Genomic DNA, 20,102 nt, shown 5'->3' on the forward strand with positions numbered 1-20,102 from the left:
TTTTGAGGTACCCCTGTGTGCTGCATGGATGCCAGCTTATCTCTTGCATGCTGTGTTGAGTGTCCAGTGAGAAGCAGAGGTGTTTACTGATGGGACCATTAAATCAGAGACTCCAGGTGTCTCAGTCAGCTGGGATTTACTGTAAGAGCACATCTTAGACTATAATTAAGGAGACACCGTGCCTTGCCGGTGATAATGACTGAGCTGGTGAGTACAGACCCTAGGTTCCTATAAGAAGAAGGGAGGGACCGTTCCCCACACATATCCAGAACTCTGAAAATGAAATACGTACTGTTCATAGTGGACAGCCATGAACCAATACAGTTCACTTCAGATGAAATGGAAGAGAAGCTCCTCAAGGGGCAGGCTGCATATCAAGGTAGAGGGTGAGAGCACCTTAATCCAGACCAACCCCTGGTTTCACTGCTTGGCAGGTCTGGTCCCATAGGAAAAAACAGCCACCAAGGCAGGACATGAATGCCCTAGAGACCAATAGCATTGCCACAAACACGGGAATCAAGGACACAATATTCCAGGTGTTCAGTTCTATTTAGGAGGCTTGAGAAAGTCATCCCTTCCCATCCCCTGTGTGAATCCCAGTTCCCAACCACACACCATCACCTGCCCATCTCTAACGGTGACTTCCTTTTCAGGGATTAACCGACACCAGACTCCCTAGGTCTGGGACGCCTGTGAGTATTCGGAGCAGCCAAAGCGTGTCAGTACTGCGGATTCCAAGTCAAAGCCAACTGAGCCACGCCTACTCCCAGACTTCTCTCCACCGCAGCGTCAGCCAGCTCATGGATAGTCCAGACAAGAAGGCCTTGACGGAGGACTCACTGTGGGAAACTATTATGGGCCACAGCAGTGGACTGGTGAGTGTGTCTGCCTGTTGTACACACACCGCTGCAGTGCACACCAACTGTGTTGTAAACTGGTTTAACAGTGTTGCTGTGTGGTATCAGGGTAGGAACTGCTGTTGACCTGTTGTGTGATAAAGAACTCAGCAAATACAGGGAAAAAAAACAAAATTAGACCTAAACAAGGCATAAAACACACTTGATTTACTTTAAACCTCCAGAAAACCAAGATAAACATGTTACTATATTCATTCATTCATTAGACAAGGATGCCAGTCTCAATGACAAGTTTCTTCTGTCTCAGCCTCCTACATGGTAGAATTACAGGCATGTAGTACCATGTCCCTGCTTTAAAAAACAAACAGGAATGTAACACAGGGGACTGAACCCAGGGTTGTGTGTGCTAGATAGGCACGTGACCACCTGAGATGTGTCACCAGCCCTCTGTCACCATGAATCTAGTCCAGAGGTTCAGACTCTGGCTTGGAGGGGGTCACCTGTCACACCAGCTTCAAGCTTTCCAGTGCCTGAGAAGATGGACCTGGTAGGATTTTTACCAATTACAGTGCTTTTCATCCTAGACATCCGCTGGGCCGTGGGCTGGTAAGAGAAGACACTGAGGACAGGGCTTAGCTCTCTAGTGTCCATTGCTTCAAGCACGCGCACAGGAACCTCACTTTCCCCATGTTTTGTGCACTTTCCCTTCACTGCCAAGTGGGCAACTCCATGACTTCCTTTGTGGCTGAGGGCAAACAGTGCGGGTAAAGGGATCAGATCCCCTCTGCTGCCACCACTTGAGCCTTTGGTGCTTGCTCTGAAAGACTAAATATATAATGAAGCTAAAAATTACCTTCGGGGGCCCAGGTTGCAGCTCAGTTGGTAGAGTGCCCACCCAGCATGCATGAAGTGCAGTCCAGTCCCTACAACCTCACTACAGTGGTACTGTAGGGACACCTATAATACCAGCACCAGGAGGCAGAAACAGGAGACCTTGCCCAACACACCAAAAAACCCTTTGTGAAAATCGTGCTTGAACTTATTAAAGCTCACTTGATTCCAGAGTTAATTAGGCTGAAACAAACAATTGCTAGATTATCTTTTTCAATCAAAACAAACTTATTTGATGTAACACATGAAGACTTACATTTCCCATAATCTTCATGCAAGTCTAGAAGGGCTGTTGGCATCGCTGCAGAACAAGCCTAGGGTCAGAGGTGCCTGGAACCTACCTGAGAACACACTAGTCATCTTTTTGTGGAATTGAGGTCATTGGCTTTACCTAACAGGTGTAGACAGTGGCCATGTGTTTCTGCCTGGTGTTCAAAAGGGGTCAGTGGAAGCCTGTGAGGTGCCAACACCTGGCAAGTTCCCGGCTCATTATGAAATCCTAACAGGGACCCTGCGGATAAACACAGTGCAGTGGAGGAAGCAACAGGGTGAACAGCATGTACTGCCTTTTATTCTTTCTTACCTAAATCTTTTAAATGAAAAACCACCTATACATAGACTCAGGTTTTCCCAGTCTACAGATAACGGAGACTCATGGAGGCTAGGATATTAGCTGTGAGCTGGATTAGCACACGATCCCTTCAATGATGGGAATTTAAAGGAAGAGCTGCCTTAAAGCACATCCTAGTGTTGACCCTGTCTTATATCACAGTGATGGCCTATGAATGAGGAGCAGACGCTAATGACAGTTCTGTATCTAACGCAGTGGCTGGTTTGCTTTTCAGTGTGTGGATGAAGAGGAGCTTATGAACGCCATCAAGGGTTTCAGCTCCGTGACCAAGGAGCACACCGCCTTTACTGACACCCACCTGTAAACAACTGAGGTTAGAACATGGAACCCTGGGGTGCATGTTCTATACCCTCCTTTTTTGCCCAGTTATCATATGTGATAAAAGCTGAGAAACACTGAAACGAAATGTTTAATTCTTCCTAATAGAGACCTAGAAATATTACTTTTCTGCTTGTCTCAGATAAGGAAATTGTATCCATGCTTGCACTGCCTTGCTGATTTTGTGGAAAGCAAAGTGTGCACTTTGCTGGGCTCTGCCTGTGACTCTGTTAAAGGAACATTCTTGTTCAAATCCAAGCAAGTCTGCTAAGAGGCTAGTCTTGCTCTTTCCAACCTGCTAGTTCTACCAGAGACGAGGAACTCTATAAGCAACAGCGGCACTAGTGATCGCAGCTTGGCAAGTGCACAGGTTCTAGAGCTGTGGCGTCCACCTCACCGGCGGGGTTCAGCCGTGCACAGCTCTCATAGCTGTCCCTAAGGACTAAGCAGCTCGCACACTCACTGAAGTCATCGGTTATTACTGCTTGAACTGAGATCTTGTTTTAAAATGAAAACTTGTGAAATCATCGATTAGTACTTTTCATAAAATGTAAATCTGTTATTACTAGAAAACAAGAAAGCCCTCCTTCAGTCTTAAAGGTTCTAGGAAAATTTTCTAAGTCTATGTGACAATATCTTATAGACTGATGCCAAGTGGCATGTGGAAACTGCGTTAAGGGGGAGTAGTAACTCAGTTATTTGGCTGGAGACCCAATTCTTTACTCCCATGATCCAACTGTCTAAGCCTGGACTTTGGGGATGCTGGACTGTCGCCCAAATCTGTGACAGGACAGCTCATAGACACTCGCTGTTCTTAAATGTCACAGCACAGACCTGGATTAAACATATGTAAAGTAGCGGGTGTTCATAGTGCCTGTACAAATCATAACACCACTTAACCGTCTTGCCAAAAGATGTACACCTTTGAATTGGAAGAGAACCGACCAGTCCGCTAGGTCTTATCTCACATCATCTTTAGGCCATAGCAACAGTGGGTCTGCCTCTCAAGACTACAGCTTTGAATTAAAGCGAGATCATGAGGTCCCACACCTGGGCAGCATTCTTCTGGTCAAGATCAGAATCGTCAGTGAGAAACAGTTGTCTCAACAACAACTCTTAAGGACTTAGGCCCAGTCTAGGGAGCGTGACCCCGTGGGGTGCGAAGGAAACATTCCAATGATTTTATTCTTTCTGAGAGTTCCCTGCTGTGTGTCTAGAGCCATGCAGGTGGCCAATATTAGTCACTCCTTTTTAATTGTCAAGGCAAGTTGAGGACCTGGTCCTCAGGGGTCACTGGGGCTTGACAGGAGCCTGCAGCTTCCTCTGGCCTTTCGTTTATATCTATGTACAGCTAAGACAAAGCCCTTGCTTGACCAAGGCTTCACATGAAGTATGGAGGAAATTTCCCTCTGTTGACACTCCTTTCTGTACACTGAACACTGGTTAGAGATGACCGGACACCCTCCCTGAACAAGAGAACAGGTGATTCCGGGACCCACTCGATCTTGAGGGGAAAGGGGGGAATATTCTCCATTAAACCCTCAGAGCAAGTCAGTCTCCCAAGCATTTAAAACTAGCAGTGATGTGACTGCTCTTCTAACACAGGGTAATGGACACATGAAGCCTGGGGTGGGTGGGGCATATCAAACACTTGAACTTTGTTAGACCTGTGTTTCTGTCTTTAACCCAGTCTTTGTAATTGCTACAGAGTAGATCAATAACTCTAGTTTAAGCAGTTTGTTAAAATGTATTGAACTTTGACCTTTATGTACCTTATACAGCTTGCCCCTGTAACTTACCTGTGTTTTCCAGCTTTCTTTCCCATTCTGGAAAAACACCCACCGTTCTTATGGAACTTAACAGTAGCAGGCTGACAGTCTGAACAAACCTACCTGATCTTTCCAAGTCAGCATGGCTGACGTCACGGCTTATGTTAGGCATAGCGGTTTGGCTTCAAAGCTCGTGTTGTGTAAAAACACTGCAATAAAAGAAAGTTGAATCCACACTGGCGCTGAGTTTCCTCTGAGAGTTTACTCCTCATTGGTTGCTTTATTTTCCTCACGATGTAAGTCAGTCATGAAGCTGCTACTCTGTTGCTGTAAAATTATAAAAAGTTGCTGTCTTTTATCCCACACTGGACTGGGTACTGGATCTGGCACCACAGTGCCCCAATACATGTGTTTGATATCTTCATCTCAGTCAGCAAAGCCTCTCACCCGCTTTGCTGCATCCCCTATCACACCGCCCATGGCCTCTCTCTACCCATCCAGTTCCCAAGGCAGGCTGCCACCAGTCATAAACATGTCTCCAGCCACCACATACTCTCTCGAATTCAATTAAATCGCCCCATGAAAGAACACACCACACAATAACCTCGGATCCATCTAAAAATATCTAATTGCCCACCTAGACAAACAAAGCCATCCCTTAAGAATATTCCTAACAACCTGTGAATGTGCAGAGAGGAATCTTAACGTCCGCCTCCATGTTCTCTCCACTGCTTCTCTCTCTCATCTCTCTCACTCCTGTCTCTTCTCCCCCCTTCTCTAAAACTTTTCTCCTGCCCATCCTCCCTTCTCGTCCAACGACAGGCCTCATTCTATCCTATACCTGCCATCACCTGTATAATGACATCATCCTACACTACTCTTTGATTCTGTGGCCAGCCTGACTCAGGAATTGGGGCTGTGGAGAGCAATTTGAGACAAACACACTTGCATCTGAAACTCCAGAGCCAGCTCCTCAGGGCACTCAATGGCACAGGACAATCTGATGCCTGCCAGGCACTCATGTTCTTCTATAAAACTGAAACCTGGTTTACAACAAGCAGACCTGCTCTTGAGTCCACTGACAACTGGCATGATCCGAAACACCTGTTGTTCTAACTAGTAAAGGCTGGTCCAGACGAGTCTCACCAGCCACTGGGCCATGCAATAGGGACAGGGATAGACAGACACAGAAAACAGGTTTCTTCCATTTTGGGGCTTTAAATTTTATACAATCCCAGTAAGTGCTGGAGTACCCATAATCAGGGAGGGTCAAGCTGATAGAAGTATCTGCCTTTCCCAGTGGTCTAACCTGAGACCCTTTCTGGTTAGTCTTGGGGGCCAACTGCTCGCAAGCCTGTACCCACAATCAGTTCTGGGTATTTGCAAATGGAGGCAGACGAGCTGAGAAACTCAATATCCTGTTTCTCCGTTGATTCTTCTAAAGACTAGGCTCCCTGAATAAAGGTGGGTGTGACTTCTCCGTCGTCTCAGGCAAGGGACACATGCCAGGGTAAATTAGGGATAACTGGGGATATACCCAGCAAAAGATCATCAGAGGATTTCGAGTGTCTTTAGAGTCTAGTCATGCCCAGTGCTAAAGCAGCTGAGTGCTGACAGTGGGGAACCAGTTTGTCCGATCTGCACTGAGGCAGAGGGAGAAAGACAGAGAGTCTTGGGTCAGAGTGGCCTTTTCTCTGCCCAAATCTCCCAGTCTGCACAGATGGGAGTCACTGGGCACAGACTGGACCAAGAGTGGGTCTCAGCACCTACCTGTGGCTCAGTCCCCTGCAGCTCCCAGTTCCTCTTCAGCTCAGGTACTCAGTTCCATTTGCTCCCAAGGTATCTGATGCCTGATGGCACCATCCCTCAGAACACTTGGCTTGCCCTAAGACTTACTCTCCGTGTCTCAACGAGACACTTAAGCCACACACGTCCATGTGCACTGCTCTGCTCCTGTGTCACATGATCCTGAAGCCCAAGGTCATTTCCAGTGACTAGTAGTTCACCTGAGAGCAGACCTGGGGGTGGAACCAGATGGGGAAAGGAGGTACAGAGGTTTCAGCTACCTGAGGTGCAGGACAGAAAGAACAGGCAGGGAGACCAACGGAGCCTTCACCTCCCACCCGAGCACGGTGGTCGTCTTCACCTCTGTTGCTAGCAGCAGCTTGTCCTGCACCAGGCCCTGCACTACAGCAAACTCACAGGAACTTCCCGCCCACCTCCTGCCGTCTTAGTCCCAAGGGCACATGACTGGGAAGGCTCTGAGAGAGCTTCCTTCAGGAACCAGGAAGTTCATAGAGCTATGCTGCTGAGATAGGGCCCGCTCCGTTTCTTCCACAGACTGACTGTTGCTGGAAGCAAGCCCAGCGCCTTAAGTATATGCAATCCTGCTACTGACAGATCCAGCTACCGAAGCGTCCCAGCTACAGCCTCAGCCGGCGCTCTTCCATTTGGGGAACCTCGAGAGCCCACTGTTTCTCAAGGACAGAAGGGAGGCTGGTCTGGAAAAGGTGTGTGTGTGCAGGGAGCATCTGTAAGGTTGCAGCTGTTACTGGCTAGATGCTGCAGCCACGGCAGGCAGACCCTGTTCCTGCCACCCCAGCCTTCTCCCACAGAGAGCAGAGCGCAGGCTCGCACTAAGTAGCCAGTGTCCAGGATGAACACTAAAGCCTACCTGGGGCATCAGCAATGAAGCTTTCTACAGAGACAGGCCGTCCCCTCCTCGTAACCTCGACTCACAGTTCAGGCCATCTCTACCTCAAACCCAAAGCAGGCGTGGCACCACTTCCCCAGCTCTGTGTCTAACACTCACGACTAAGTACTAGAGTGGCTCGAGAAGCAGGAAGCTGAACAAGTTTTTCCTTGCCCACATCCAGATGCCCGCACTCAGCTTAAGGTCTGAGGATGATCCCGAGTGACCCAGTGAGGACTCCGCCTTCTCCCGACACTCTGCATCAGAAATATGGTCGGGGATTGTCCCCTTGGGGTCCAGCGTGCTGTGCTTCTAGGCTAAGGCACGGCAGCAGCCCCCGACCCAGTCCCAGGTAAAGGTGCACACACTACCCCCTGCACCCCTGCTGGGTGGAGGTGAGAGCTAACATGGCTTCTGACCTTGCTAGTAGTGTTGCTGAGGGTCTCACTGCTGGGAGAGGGCCTTCTGAGTCGTCCAGGTTTGCAGTCAGGTAGTTTGCATAAACGCCATCTCAAAGCCTGGGTAAGTGCCCCAGGAGATATAACAGGATGCTGGTCCTTGATTGGGGGGTGGGCACTGAGCTCCTCCCCAGGACTGGACAAGGAATTCAACATCTGGCAAAAACAGAAGAGCCTGAAAGCAAGAAGCCAAGAGAACAAAAGGAACAGCTCGATCCCTAAGTCTGGAGTCTGCTGACCGACTCCTCTCCTCCTCCACTGTGCTGTGTACACAGCCATCCAAGCCTCCCCGTCGTTTTTCCAGTCGGTGTCTTCCGGAAACAAGAAGCCACTGTCTCGGGAAGACTTTGGGACTGCCTGTGTTCCCCTAACTCTTCCTCAACACGAACTGCATAAAGACCTGCGTGCACAGGTCTGCCGGAGTGTGCTGTGCTACTGGAGCACCCATGCTGGCGTCCACAGAAGCTGAGAGAGGCGTAGGCAGGGGCATGCAGTCAGCACGCATGAAAAGACGGGCGGGAACTTCAACGTGAGCTAGGTTTAATATGCTTAGAGAATATCCCAGCATTCTTGAGTCATAAAGTGACAGCAGCTACTTAGGGAACCGGAACGTGATAAGTGTGGCCTGATCCAACACACACTAAAACCCACTGGGAAACCCTTTCCAAATGACTCACTCTAACCAGGCCAGTTTAGAATGGGGCTGGGACAACTAGATTTAATGCCAGGCAATCATGATGAGAAAGCCAAGAAGGAAATTATACGTTTTTCAACCAGAAGATGTCAGTTCCTAAGCTGGCTGAGCCCCTGGCTAAGTTTTACCCTCTGCTCTCACCGCACTGAGATGAGACCAACACTTACCCCACTCAGTGTACAGAACGACAACCGAGTGCTTGGACCATTCCCATGAAATGGCCTCTCCCTCTCTGCAACAGTCACAGAGTACACAGGTCTGTCACAGAGTGCACAGGTCTGTCACGGAGTACACAGGTCTGTCACAGAGTGCACAGGTCTGACACGGAGTACACAGGTCTGTCACGGAGTGCACAGGTCTGACACAGAGTACACAGGTCTGTCACGGAGTGCACAGGTCTGTCACGGAGTACACAGGTCTGTCACGGAGTGCACAGGTCTGTCACAGAGTGCACAGGTCTGTCACAGAGTGCACAGGTCTGTCACGGAGTACACAGGTCTGTCACAGAGTGCACAGGTCTGACACGGAGTACACAGGTCTGTCACGGAGTGCACAGGTCTGACACAGAGTACACAGGTCTGTCACGGAGTGCACAGGTCTGTCACGGAGTACACAGGTCTGTCATGGAGTGCACAGGTCTGACACGGAGTGCACAGGTCTGTCACAGAGTACACTGGTCTGTCACTACTGTTGCCTCACAACTTTGGCAATGTAGGCACAGCAACCAGAGAGACAAGTGGGATCCAGCTCTGCTGCAGATGGAAGACCCGAGGCTAGACCTACAAGAGGCTGTGCTTTGGAAGTCACTCTTCCTGTGATTTGAGACACTGGCTCATGACACAGCCGAGGCTGGCCTTCGCCTGCCAGGGTGAGGCTAAGGTTCACATTACCTTTCTATAAAATTTTAGTGCCAACCAACTTTTCCTCTCATCCCTAGTGGTCTTCTGACATAAGTAAGATGCTTCTTTTCACAAACACGTGCGGGTAGAGCTAACACAGGATAAGGTTGCCAAATAACTGAAAACACACTGCCCTAACCTTTCCCACTTGATTTAATCGACAAATAAATACAAGGGAATTTGTGTGAAACTACTGGCAATATAGTAAACTTTAAAGAATTTATTCCACTTTCATTATACTTCTGAGAATGGGGAATATACATCATCCACTTAGTAAATGCTCATGGGTTTAAACCTACATTTTCTCCATTTGCAGAAATATGTAAACCATTCTGATTAAATGAAAATTCTTTTGCTCCCAGAATTCAAAATAAAGCTAAACCAACATTTTTACATATATTACTTAACTCCAAATCCAGAATTCGAATCCTGTGAGACACTGCACACACAGTGGCTCCTAAAGTAGCTGGAGTAGCAAATGGGGAGATTCCCTGTGAACACGCAGACTTCCCCTCTGTCGTTGTTATAGTTACCAATCAAACACAGACGCTGTTCCCACTGAAGGACTTCAGGGACCAAAAACTGGGGACGCATGCTATATTGACTCCAACAACAAGAAGCAGAAAATGACCCACAATGAAATAAACCACCCGGAAGACGTAGTGCATAGTGGAGCCCGCGGACCAATGATAGTGTTCTGAGCTACTGAGACTTTTCACAGCATAGCACCTCATCATGTGGCTAGTAAACACTGCAATCACAAGGGCTGGAGCCCATGTTCCAGGACTATGAGATTAACCTTAGGGTACCACTGCAAGACAGGCCAGGCAACGGCATCAGGAATACGGCCACTGCCTCACATGCTCTAAGGTACTACTGTGGTGCTGGGACAACACCAGCAGGGAGGGCGGCAGGGCAAGACTCCTGCTCACACACTGCTGTCACACGTGCCTGCAGGACTAGAGCCACTTCCGAGCTCTGCTCCTGCTTCTACAGGCTCGGCCCAGAAAACACAAAACAGCCAAACTGTGCCCTATAGAGTTTTTGATGTAAAAGCCAATGACTGAAACCCAGGAAATGTTGTTTTTCACATAGATTTAGAAAAACTGCCATGCACTGGGTGAGCTCACAAGCTGTACTCCTGGCCAGAGGAGTCGCTCTTTCTGTGCCGAGGTGACGGAGTGGTCTTAGTTGGAGACGGGGATGCTGTACCAGGGGAGTCGGTCCCTCCATCAGAGGTACTTGGTGAGGATGCCAGATAGGGAACTTTCTTTCTTCCAAGGAATCCCCCTGCTTCGAATCCTTTCTTCCGGAACTCCACTTTGGGCTCATTTTCATCCTCTGTTGACTTTTTCTTGGGCTCTGACAAACCTTCCGCTGGTCTGTGCACTTCTAACCCCGCATCGGACTCCCTCACACATCTTCCCTCTGTCCCAGGGGACTTCCTCTCACACACAGCACACTCCCCTGCTGCTGCCCCTTTTGCCTCAGCCTGGGCTGGGCCCATGTGACCATTTTCAGGGACAGCTCTCTCTACAGTTCGGTTGAGATTGAGAGTCTGGAAGTCCCTGTAGCTGTGGAAGCTCTCAGTCCTCCTTGCTCTGGCTAACAAAGGGCTCTCCCGGTAAGGCCGAGTGGCACCATAGGTTGCTGCTTCATGGATGGTTTCGTGGTGCTGGAGCTGAAGGCTGAAGGACAGAGTTAAAAAACGTCAGTTATGATTTCACTCCAAGGTCTCAGGAGCCTATCTCAGCAGTTAAGCTGCCAACGAAAACGTACAAGGCACATGTTACTGTCCACACCTCTCTGTACACAAACGTACTTGTCAAGTAGATCTATCACACCAGTTACAAACCGAAGTAATAACACACACATTCACAATCAAGCAAAGATCTGAATAGTAGGAAAGGAAGTCTCTAAAACCAATAAGGAATCAATGTTCTTCAATATTTGGTCCTTGGATTTGCAGAATTGGACATTTTTGTCAGGATGTTTGGAAAAGGCCGAGTATCTCACTGTATGTGAAACTAGAGAGATGATTTAAGCACTTTTGGTTAGCGCTGCACCTGAATGGTAAGAACGAAAACTCCACAAAGTATGCAACTGGTACCTGACCTGTGACCTTCCTAACTCAGGGCGGGCTACTGACCACCCAGCGGCACTGCAGTGCCTGGAATGCTGTGTCCCCAGTCTCGGGCATTGGAACCCTTGTCGTCCCCAGTTGGTGAAGCAGTGTGTGAGGTGTAGGCGGGGTGGTGTGCTGAGGGAAGCATGTCCCTGGGGCAGGCCTGGGGATTTAAGGCCTGTACATTTCTAGTTCCTCCCGCTTCGGGCTTGTGGTTCAGGATGTGAGCCCTCAGCAGCCTGCTCCAGCTGCCATGCCCGCCCCCATGTCCCTCTGTGAAGGACGCTTTGCCCTCTGGAAGCTTAAGCTCAAATAAATGTCTCTAAATTACCATGGTTGTTGTGTTTTATCACAATAGAAAAATAACTAATAAATTTCTGAAGTAAGTCAAAAGGCAGGGGTTGGGGATTTAGCTCAGTGGTAGGCGCATGGCCCTGGGTTCGGTCCCCAGCTCGAAAAAAAAAGAAACTAAAAAAAAAAAAAAAAAAAAAAGGCAAAGGAAAGGGGTTACAAGGGTCAGACTCAGTGGTGAAAAGCACATGTGACATGCGTGAAATCTAGGTATCAACCACAGTACAGGCCAGACACACAAAATACCACAACATTTTTTTCCTTGCATATCACATATGTATGAAACTGTCAAAGAACAAACTCAATAAAAGTTTAGAATGTCTTCCTATGAAAAGATGTGCTATGCATATGGATAAAAATGTATATTTGAACAATTCAATGTCTACATATATGATGCAGACTGTATTTGAAATCATGGCTTTCGCAACTGCATGCTTGCAGCATGTATGTCAGACAAATCTCCCAAGCGCAACCCCATCCCCTCAGGACCCACCTGGAGCTGGACTCACGAAGGCGGCTGTGCTGGAGCACAGAGGTGGCAGGGCTGATGTTGGGCGTGGCGCAGCGGGACGTGCTCAGATCACACTGGTCCAGCAGCTTGAGCAGCTCTTCCTCAGTGGGGCCGCCTGCATCTTAGAGAGAAACACCCATTCAGATGGGCAGTCAAAGGGTGGCTGTGTGGACCGCCGCTGCCGTCACCTGGTCACCTACCCTTGTCCTCACTCTTGTTGACCATGTCCATGGCTGTGGTCAGGTCCCACATCTGGATGCTGCCGTTGGTGTGGCCAGTGAACAGGTAGCGCCTTGGCCGGGAGCCCATCCGGCTGGAGCCCTCGCACTCTCTCACAGTGAACGAGGAGATTGTAGTGCAGTCCACAGCCTGGATCTCACATATCCTGAAAGGAGGAGTGGTGCAGATCAAAGGAAACAATTACACACTCCACACAACTGAAACACTTCCATTTTCAAAGTCACACAAACAAAGAATATGCATCTAAAATGTTTAAAAACGGTCAAAGAAAGTTGACAGAAAAGTCAAGTCTTATTTCTCTGAATGAGAAAAACTTCTCACACATTAGTTTGTCCTCAACCGAAACAGAGAGGTGATTTAGTCACAAAAGTCCTCTTGGGAATAAACAAGCCTTCAGAACGAAGATGTGAGAAAACAGAAAGGGAAAAGAGAGGGAGGGAGGGAAGATGAAAACAAAATACACCAGTGCTAAAAAGGATCTCTACAGCAGTTTATGCACAATATGTCCCTATGTCAACCCACAAAGGCTCCACATCCCCGAGTCAGAAGTAAAGCAGCAAGCAGGGTAAGAGGTGTGACCAGAGTGAGAGGCCCAGCAGCGGGGAGGGGGAGGGGAAGGGGGAGGGGTAAGAGGGGCAGGGAAGGGAACAGAGGAAGCAGCCCAGTGGACAAGGCTGTGAAGCATCCTGTTAGCCACACAGACCACACATGCTGGGGTCATCTGATCTGGAATAAACTTACGATTTCACCACGTGTGAGGTCTAAGTCTTTCTCCTACATTTCAGTTGGTATAACTTTAAAAAGATGTATTTGTATGTATGTGTGAATGCCTGTGTGTGCCTGGTGCCTCAGGAAGCCTGAGGTGGGTGTGAGCGCTGGGGTGAACCCTGGCTTTCTGCAGAAGTGGCAGCCACCTCCCCAGCACCCAGTCTGAACCAACAACTGTTCCTGTTCGTTCTTTTTCATTATTATTCATATAAGAATTAATATTTCTTTATATTTGTAAGGTGACTTAGTTTTTTAAAAAACTATTATTTCTGATTTATTTGTAAAATAAATCAACTGAATTCTACAAAGCAACTTCTGCGTGTTTCTTTTGTTACTGCAGTTTCCCTCTAGATCGTAAAACCCATCACATGCAGAAAGCTTTCTGAAATACACAAAAGGGGATATTAATGAGGAACACTTCTGAGACATAGCACGTCAAACAGAGAACGAGTCCAGCTTAATAAACCTTCTGCTCTCAGTAAAACTAATCATGGTACAAAGTCTAAATTCATTTTCTTAAAAAACATACAAACAAGTCTGTGGACACATTAGCCATTTTCTAGAATTCATTTATGAATTACTAATGACTATATGCTATCTCTGAAGGAAATAAAACCTATCATCACTCAGTTTATTCATTAAAACACCATGTACCCAGAGACATGCCAAACAGTTAAACAGGTAGCTTTAAACACCTCAAAAGCACGAGCAGCGTTTAAAAGGAAGCCTTCAGTTCAACAGCTGCTTCTAGAGATTTTACCGCTCGTTTGCCTGGCATGCAGAAAAAAACAAAGCAAAAAAACAAAAACAGTAGAACTGGAGAAAATTGTCTTCAAAGTTAAATAAAATGACAAAAAAGCTCATGTTTACAAGTGTTTTCTTCACGTTACCAGAGGATGGATGTTCCAGACATGGACCCCTATTCTGTCAGACAATTGGCGAGTTCACGTAAGTTGAATTTACATAGCTAATAGAGGATACTCTCAGAATTTAGTGCATCTGTCTGCCATGAAGTCCACTGTGACCACCACTAAAATTAAGACAAAACCAAAAAGACCCTGAAGACAATAGCAGAAAAGAAGGTTCCAGCAGCACTTGGGACCAGTGTAGACCCCCTGCTCTGCAAGTGCAGGGAACAGCAAGACAGGCCATGACCCGGGAAAATGTGGCAGCTGCTGAGAGGGAGCTGTGGCCAAGTGGGCAGGTTACCTTACCATCAGCTGAGGATGGCTGGCTTCCTTCCTCCTGTTCTACAGAGGTGGTCGGCAGTCTGCACTGTCCCATCTGAGAGACACACTTAATGGACACACATGTGTGCGTGCGAGGAACGCTCAAATCCCAGGGCTCCTGGGCTTTGTTTCTCTATGCTGCTCTCAGTCTGTTCCGTCCAGTCATTACGACTCTGACTGCTCAGTCCCCGTTTCTATAAGTAACCAGCATGGGGACGCCACCCTCACGTGTCCAGTGCCTCCCACCTCTAACAGTGCCTGCATTCTGGGAGACAAAGGCAACTTCTGAATATACATGTCTCCTGTGAAGTGTCACCTTTTTCCAGTCGATGACAGCCTGACAAACAGCTTGTTGGTGATGGGAACAACCTTCTGGATAAACACTTGTTGATCATCTCGTTCTCCAAAAGGCCCTGGGTCAGAAAAGAAAAGGACAAGAGTGAGGAATGGTTTCATTTTATAAAAGCACATTAACACAAACACTTCTCTCCCCAAATAACTGTCATGTTTGATGTGGCACAAGCCTTACGTCAAAGTCATACACAAGCTCTAGGCAAAAGTATGTCAACATGCATTAAATTTCACAACAGAAATCACATTTCTTTCTTTGTGTATGCATGTCTATGTCTGTGTGTATGGAACTAAATGGTCAAAGGTGGGGTAGAAACCCCAGATTGGGATTAAAAGTTTCTACAACAGAGGCAGTAGAGGGCACTGGATCCCAAAGAGCTGCCCTATGTGCCCTCCAGGAATAAAACTCAGGTCTTCTATCTCTTCATTCCCACAAATACTTCAAAGCTGTATTTTATCACTAAGGACTTCAAAGCTGAGGGTAAAAGGTCCTTAGGATCTGCATTATCAGCACTGGAAGGACCCTCTGAGGAGTCGCTTAGACTCTGGTGACTTAAAGGAGCCTTGGGAGTATGGATCCTAGCAACAAAAGGAGTGAGAGCAGATATGAGGCCACTTTGTATACTCCTATCACCGCTTTGAAAGTCTACATGCAAACTGTAACGTCTTCCGAAGATTAACCACAGCAGAGCGCAGTTGGGCAGTAAGGTGCCTCAGCAGCTCAGGGCACTTGTCACCACTGGTGTCTGTGTCTGAGCCCCAGCATCCTCACAGCAGAAGAGACCTGACTCCAGGACGTTATCCTCTGACCTCCAATGTATGTGCTCAGCAAGAGTGCATGCACGCATGGCATTTGCACACATGTGCGCACGCACGCACACGCACGCACACACGCACACACACACTTGTTCAAATGACTTTTGAAATTAAAACACAGAACTCCCACGTCAACCCTGTTCCTAGGTTTCCATCCTTGAAGATGCCTACCGATGTCATTTCCAGAGGAATAGCTGCCGTGGCTCTCTGTCTCCTCCAAGGACAAGATCTTGAACGATGCTAAAGGAGTGGAGCCTGGCTGTGTAGAGATCATCCCTCGGAACCGTGTCACTGTCCAGGTGCGCACGTGGTTGTTGTCAGCACATACTAGGAAAGAAAGGACGCAGTAAGTCACCGCCCCACTCTGACACATGTCTCTTCTACATCAGTCAGATCGGAGTACATGTGAAAAGGCAGACCGCAGATTTACCTTACAATTGACTTACATAGTGAGCCAGTGTGAGAGAAGTGGGTCTGCGAAGGGGACTGAGGGAAGACCCTGCCACCTTAAGACCCAAGTTCCGCCTCTGGACTCACATGGTGAAAGGTGGGAACTGACTCCTACAGCATGGAGAGACCTCCCTGGTCAGGAATGCTTGTTTCTCTTCACAGGACTGAGTGTGACAGCACCCATCTCAGAGGACTCACAACTGCCTACAATTCCAACCCAGGGAATCTCATGACCCCTCCTGGTCTCTGAGGGTAGCCAGACATGACATGACATTCACACTGAAACCATTAGCCAGACGTCATGGCACACACCTTCAATCCCACAACTTGGGAGGCAGACCCAGTCAGATTTCTATGAGTTCTAGGCCAGACTGGTCTACAAGGTGAGTTCCAGGACAGCCAGGACTACATAAAAAGACCCTGTCGCATAAGCCCCCACAAAGGTGAATAATAATAATAATAACAACAACAACAACATTTGATTTTAAAAAAACCTAACCAGAATGTTTGTTTACTGCATACTTTTTGTTTTTTTTAGAAACCTTGCCCAGCTCTAATAAAGACGCTAATGTGACGATGATTGAGTACACATGATTATCCTATAAGATGTGTGCAAAGTGCTAGTTTACAGTTACTCCTGGCTTAGGCTATTTAGGGTCTGAGTAACAGAAAACACCTCTCTCTCAAGCTTGAAAAACTGTTCTACGTTTACATCTTACAGGATCTTGCCCTGGTTGTATTGTTGCTAATTTCTGAGTAGGAATGCTATTAAATGACCACATAGTGCATTGCTTCCTAAACTCCCCACATTTCTGCTCTCAATGGGCGTGCTTATAAAGAGATATGCCCTAAATATTAAGTCACACCGGCAAGCATGCTTATAAAGAGATATGCCCTAAATATTAAGTCACACCAGCAAGCGTGCTTATAAAGAGATATGCCCTAAATATTAAGTCACACCGGCAAGCGTGCTTATAAAGAGATATGCCCTAAATATTAAGTCACACCGGCAAGAAGCATGCTTTTTGCTTGCTTTAACAGGGGAATTAACTTGCCATTTGTAATCATGTTAGAAATGCCTGTGACTGCTAGGAAAGTAAGACTTTTATACAAACATCACCGTTCCTGTGTCATACAGTACCAGTTTTCTATTTTAAAGCAAACTTTAGAAAGAGACTTGGAGAATACGGAGGAATAATTCCTGTGCACGTTTTAGCAGTGCATAATGAAATCCTCAGTTCTCAGGCCGGCAGTGAAGTGCGGGCGATGCAGGCAGGGCATTTAACCAGTCTTGTGGGAAATGGCCCTCTGGTTTCACTAAGCTCAGTAGGACTGAGAAGACAAAGAACTTAAGCGATCCTGGATGATTCAAGTGCTGAGATGGACCTTGTTCATACTCCTCCTACACAGCCCCATTTCAGATTCCAGGATGCGTACCATAGAAAAAGCACATGGTTGCATTTACGCCAATAGCCACCAGGGGGCAGCAGGGCTGAGAACACAGAACACTTCCAGACTTGTGCTTTAAACTGAGCATTTAAATCCAGACCTACAACATACAGCATTTCCAGCATCTTTCGGAGAACACACAACTACTGTTGTGGAACGCCTCTTCTAGGAGGAGGCCAATGACAGGCAAATAAATAATCAGGCACATGGTAAGCCTGGGAAGAGCACACAGGCGATGCTAGCAGACATCTACTTTTACACAGACTCCTTACTGAGGAGAATGTGAGAGGAAGGGTAGGGCAACCAAACAAATCCATGGGAAGCCAAGCATGGCAAACAAGACAAGACAAAGAGTCTGAGGCAACTTCACTAACTAGAAATGCTAATAGCTCAGAGTCTCATGATCCAAAGAAAGTAGGCTAGCACTAGACAAGATCAGTATGTAATGTCATATCTACGTCATTATCTAAATATTTAAAGTTTTGTGACTACAGGGAACTATAAACCCACAAAATGTTACTTTCTTCACATCTTCACATCATGTTATACTGTTATGAACTTTAAACATAAGGCAACTGTTATGCTTTGTATGAGCTCCACTCAGGGAGTGGCACTGTTAGAAGTGTGGCCCTGTTGGAGTGGGTGTGCCACTGTGGGCGTGGGCTTAAGACCCTCACTCTAGCTGCCTTCAGATGTAGACCTCTCAGCTCCTCCTGCACCACGCCTGCCGGGATGCTAATGCTCACACCTTGATGATAATGGACTGAATCTCTGAACCTATAAGCCAGCCCCAGTTAAATGCTGTCCTATAAGAGTTGCCTCGGTCATGGCGTCTGCTCACAGCAGTGAACCCTAAGACAGTAATCAACTATCAATACTCATCTAAGTCTACAGCTTTAGCTTAAAACTGAAGATAACGAAATAAATGTATATTAAGTTTCAACTTGGAAAGTTTGAGACAGAAAAATCTTCTCAGCAGTGCTGTTTCTGGAAATGAAATTTGCCTCAAGAAGGAACGATCAGAGGATTAGCAGAAGATACAATATTTCCTAAGTTTATGTACAGCACATCGAAGCCAAGTCAAAGCCACACTCCCTCAGTTTTTCAGAATGCAGCATAAACCACTCCACTTCCTCTCTGTCTATGAAAAGACAGGCAATTCCAGGCGTCACAGGAGAGGGAGGGGGTCCTGTACCTGACACCAGGTGCTTCTCTGACAGCATGATCTTCGTCACAGGGCTCCGGTGAACCGTGAATGTCTGGAAGAGCTGTGGCCCCGAGCCGACCGTCTCTGGATGCTGCACAATCACTCGCACTGCTCCAGAGCTTGTACCGTAGGCAATCTCGATCCAGTTTCCGCTGACACCTAGGAGCCACAGTTCAAAGGAAGTGTGTTACGTAACAATCGAAAGAGAGCCTGACTGAGAGCCTCCATGATGACAGAGGCCCAGAAGAAATCAGAGCTTGTGACCAAAAGACTCAGCAAACACAGCTCAGGACTGCTTGGGCAGCAGAAAGTCTGTGTTTCCCTTACACATCTTTCTTGATCCCTCACCCTACAATGAAATGCTCCAGCCTCCCGCATTGTCTCTTAGGTTTAGCTGTGGTAATTACATAATTCTGTGAACTCTCATGCCTACCTACCTCTGTTCCTTACTGACAGAAACTGAATCACCTTTCAGAGTGCCTGAGACATGGTACCAACTCAGTATCAATTTAGAGAATAACCCTGCTGTACCAGATCCACCAGAAGGATGCCATCCCAGAGGTTATTCTGCTGAAGTATGCTGGGAGTGGCCTTAGCTTTCTGTTAAGGTACTGAGCCCTCCTTCACTTACGAAGTGTCACATCCGCTAAGAGTGTCACAGGCACACTTCTCACAACTCTCACATCACACCAATGAGTACTCTGTCCCTTCCAATCCACCCTGCTCCACTGTGGCTTCACATTTCTTTTTTTCCCTTCCTATTTTCAAAGGTTTATTTATATTTTATGTGTATGACTGTGCCACTTGCATGAGTGTCTGTGCACCAGCTACAAGCCTGGCACCCTTAGAGCGGGAGCCAGCAGAGAGCACGGGAGCTCCTGGATCTGGAGCTATGGACAGCTGAGACCTGCCATGTGGTTCTAGGGACAGAGCCTGAGTCCTCTGGAAGAGCAGCAAGTACTGAAGCTAAGCCACCATGCCAGCCGTGGTGCCCCATCCCATCCCAAGTCACAAGACAGGCAGACACTGCACTCCAGCAGGCTTCACAGGTAAGAACTGTGGGCTTTGCTTCCTGATCACCTGAGAAACCCACCAGTCAAAGGGAAGAGCAGAGGACCGGGACACTCCAGCCAATCATGAAGCCCCCACCTTCACGCTTCCTAAGTCTTGCCAACGTGAGGAAGGGCTTTTTTCTTTTGGGTAGTTTGATTTCTAAAACTTTCCCAGTTTTACCTCTAATTATAAGTAGATTGGGGGGAAATCCACACTTCATTACACACATTCTAGAGTGGAGCTCAGCAAGCTTTCTCTAAGAAACAAGTAGTAATTAAGTGTTTTAAATTCTGCTTTCCACACAGTGTGTCACAACCTCTTAGCTCTATCACTGCCAAGGATA

At 47.4% G+C, this 20,102-nt stretch overlaps 2 protein-coding genes across 3 annotated transcripts in view; one reads left to right on the forward strand and one right to left on the reverse strand.

Annotated features, from left to right (window-relative positions):
* Positions 1-2,797, forward strand: part of Ush2a (usherin) — a 670,292-nt gene extending 667,495 nt beyond the window's left edge. The window contains exons 70-71 of the mRNA XM_032915475.1: positions 654-875; positions 2,594-2,797. Coding sequence (XP_032771366.1) covers positions 654-875; positions 2,594-2,683 — 312 coding nt within the window. The 3' untranslated portion in view covers positions 2,684-2,797. The remainder of the gene's footprint in view (positions 1-653; positions 876-2,593) is intronic.
* Positions 2,798-10,184: 7,387 nt separating this feature from the next.
* The window catches only part of Kctd3 (potassium channel tetramerization domain containing 3), a 34,748-nt gene continuing 24,830 nt past the window's right edge, over positions 10,185-20,102 (reverse strand). For both annotated transcript variants that reach the window (XM_032914754.1, XM_032914752.1), the window contains 6 exons: positions 18,695-18,865; positions 15,772-15,927; positions 14,750-14,846; positions 12,397-12,581; positions 12,179-12,317; positions 10,185-10,897 (listed from right to left, as the gene is read on the reverse strand). In XM_032914754.1, the coding sequence (XP_032770645.1) occupies positions 10,336-10,897; positions 12,179-12,317; positions 12,397-12,581; positions 14,750-14,846; positions 15,772-15,927; positions 18,695-18,865 (1,310 nt within the window). In that variant the 3' untranslated portion in view covers positions 10,185-10,335. The remainder of the gene's footprint in view (positions 10,898-12,178; positions 12,318-12,396; positions 12,582-14,749; positions 14,847-15,771; positions 15,928-18,694; positions 18,866-20,102) is intronic.

This window comes from Rattus rattus, chromosome 10 (assembly GCF_011064425.1).
Source record: "Rattus rattus isolate New Zealand chromosome 10, Rrattus_CSIRO_v1, whole genome shotgun sequence".
NCBI lineage: Eukaryota > Metazoa > Chordata > Mammalia > Rodentia > Muridae > Rattus > Rattus rattus.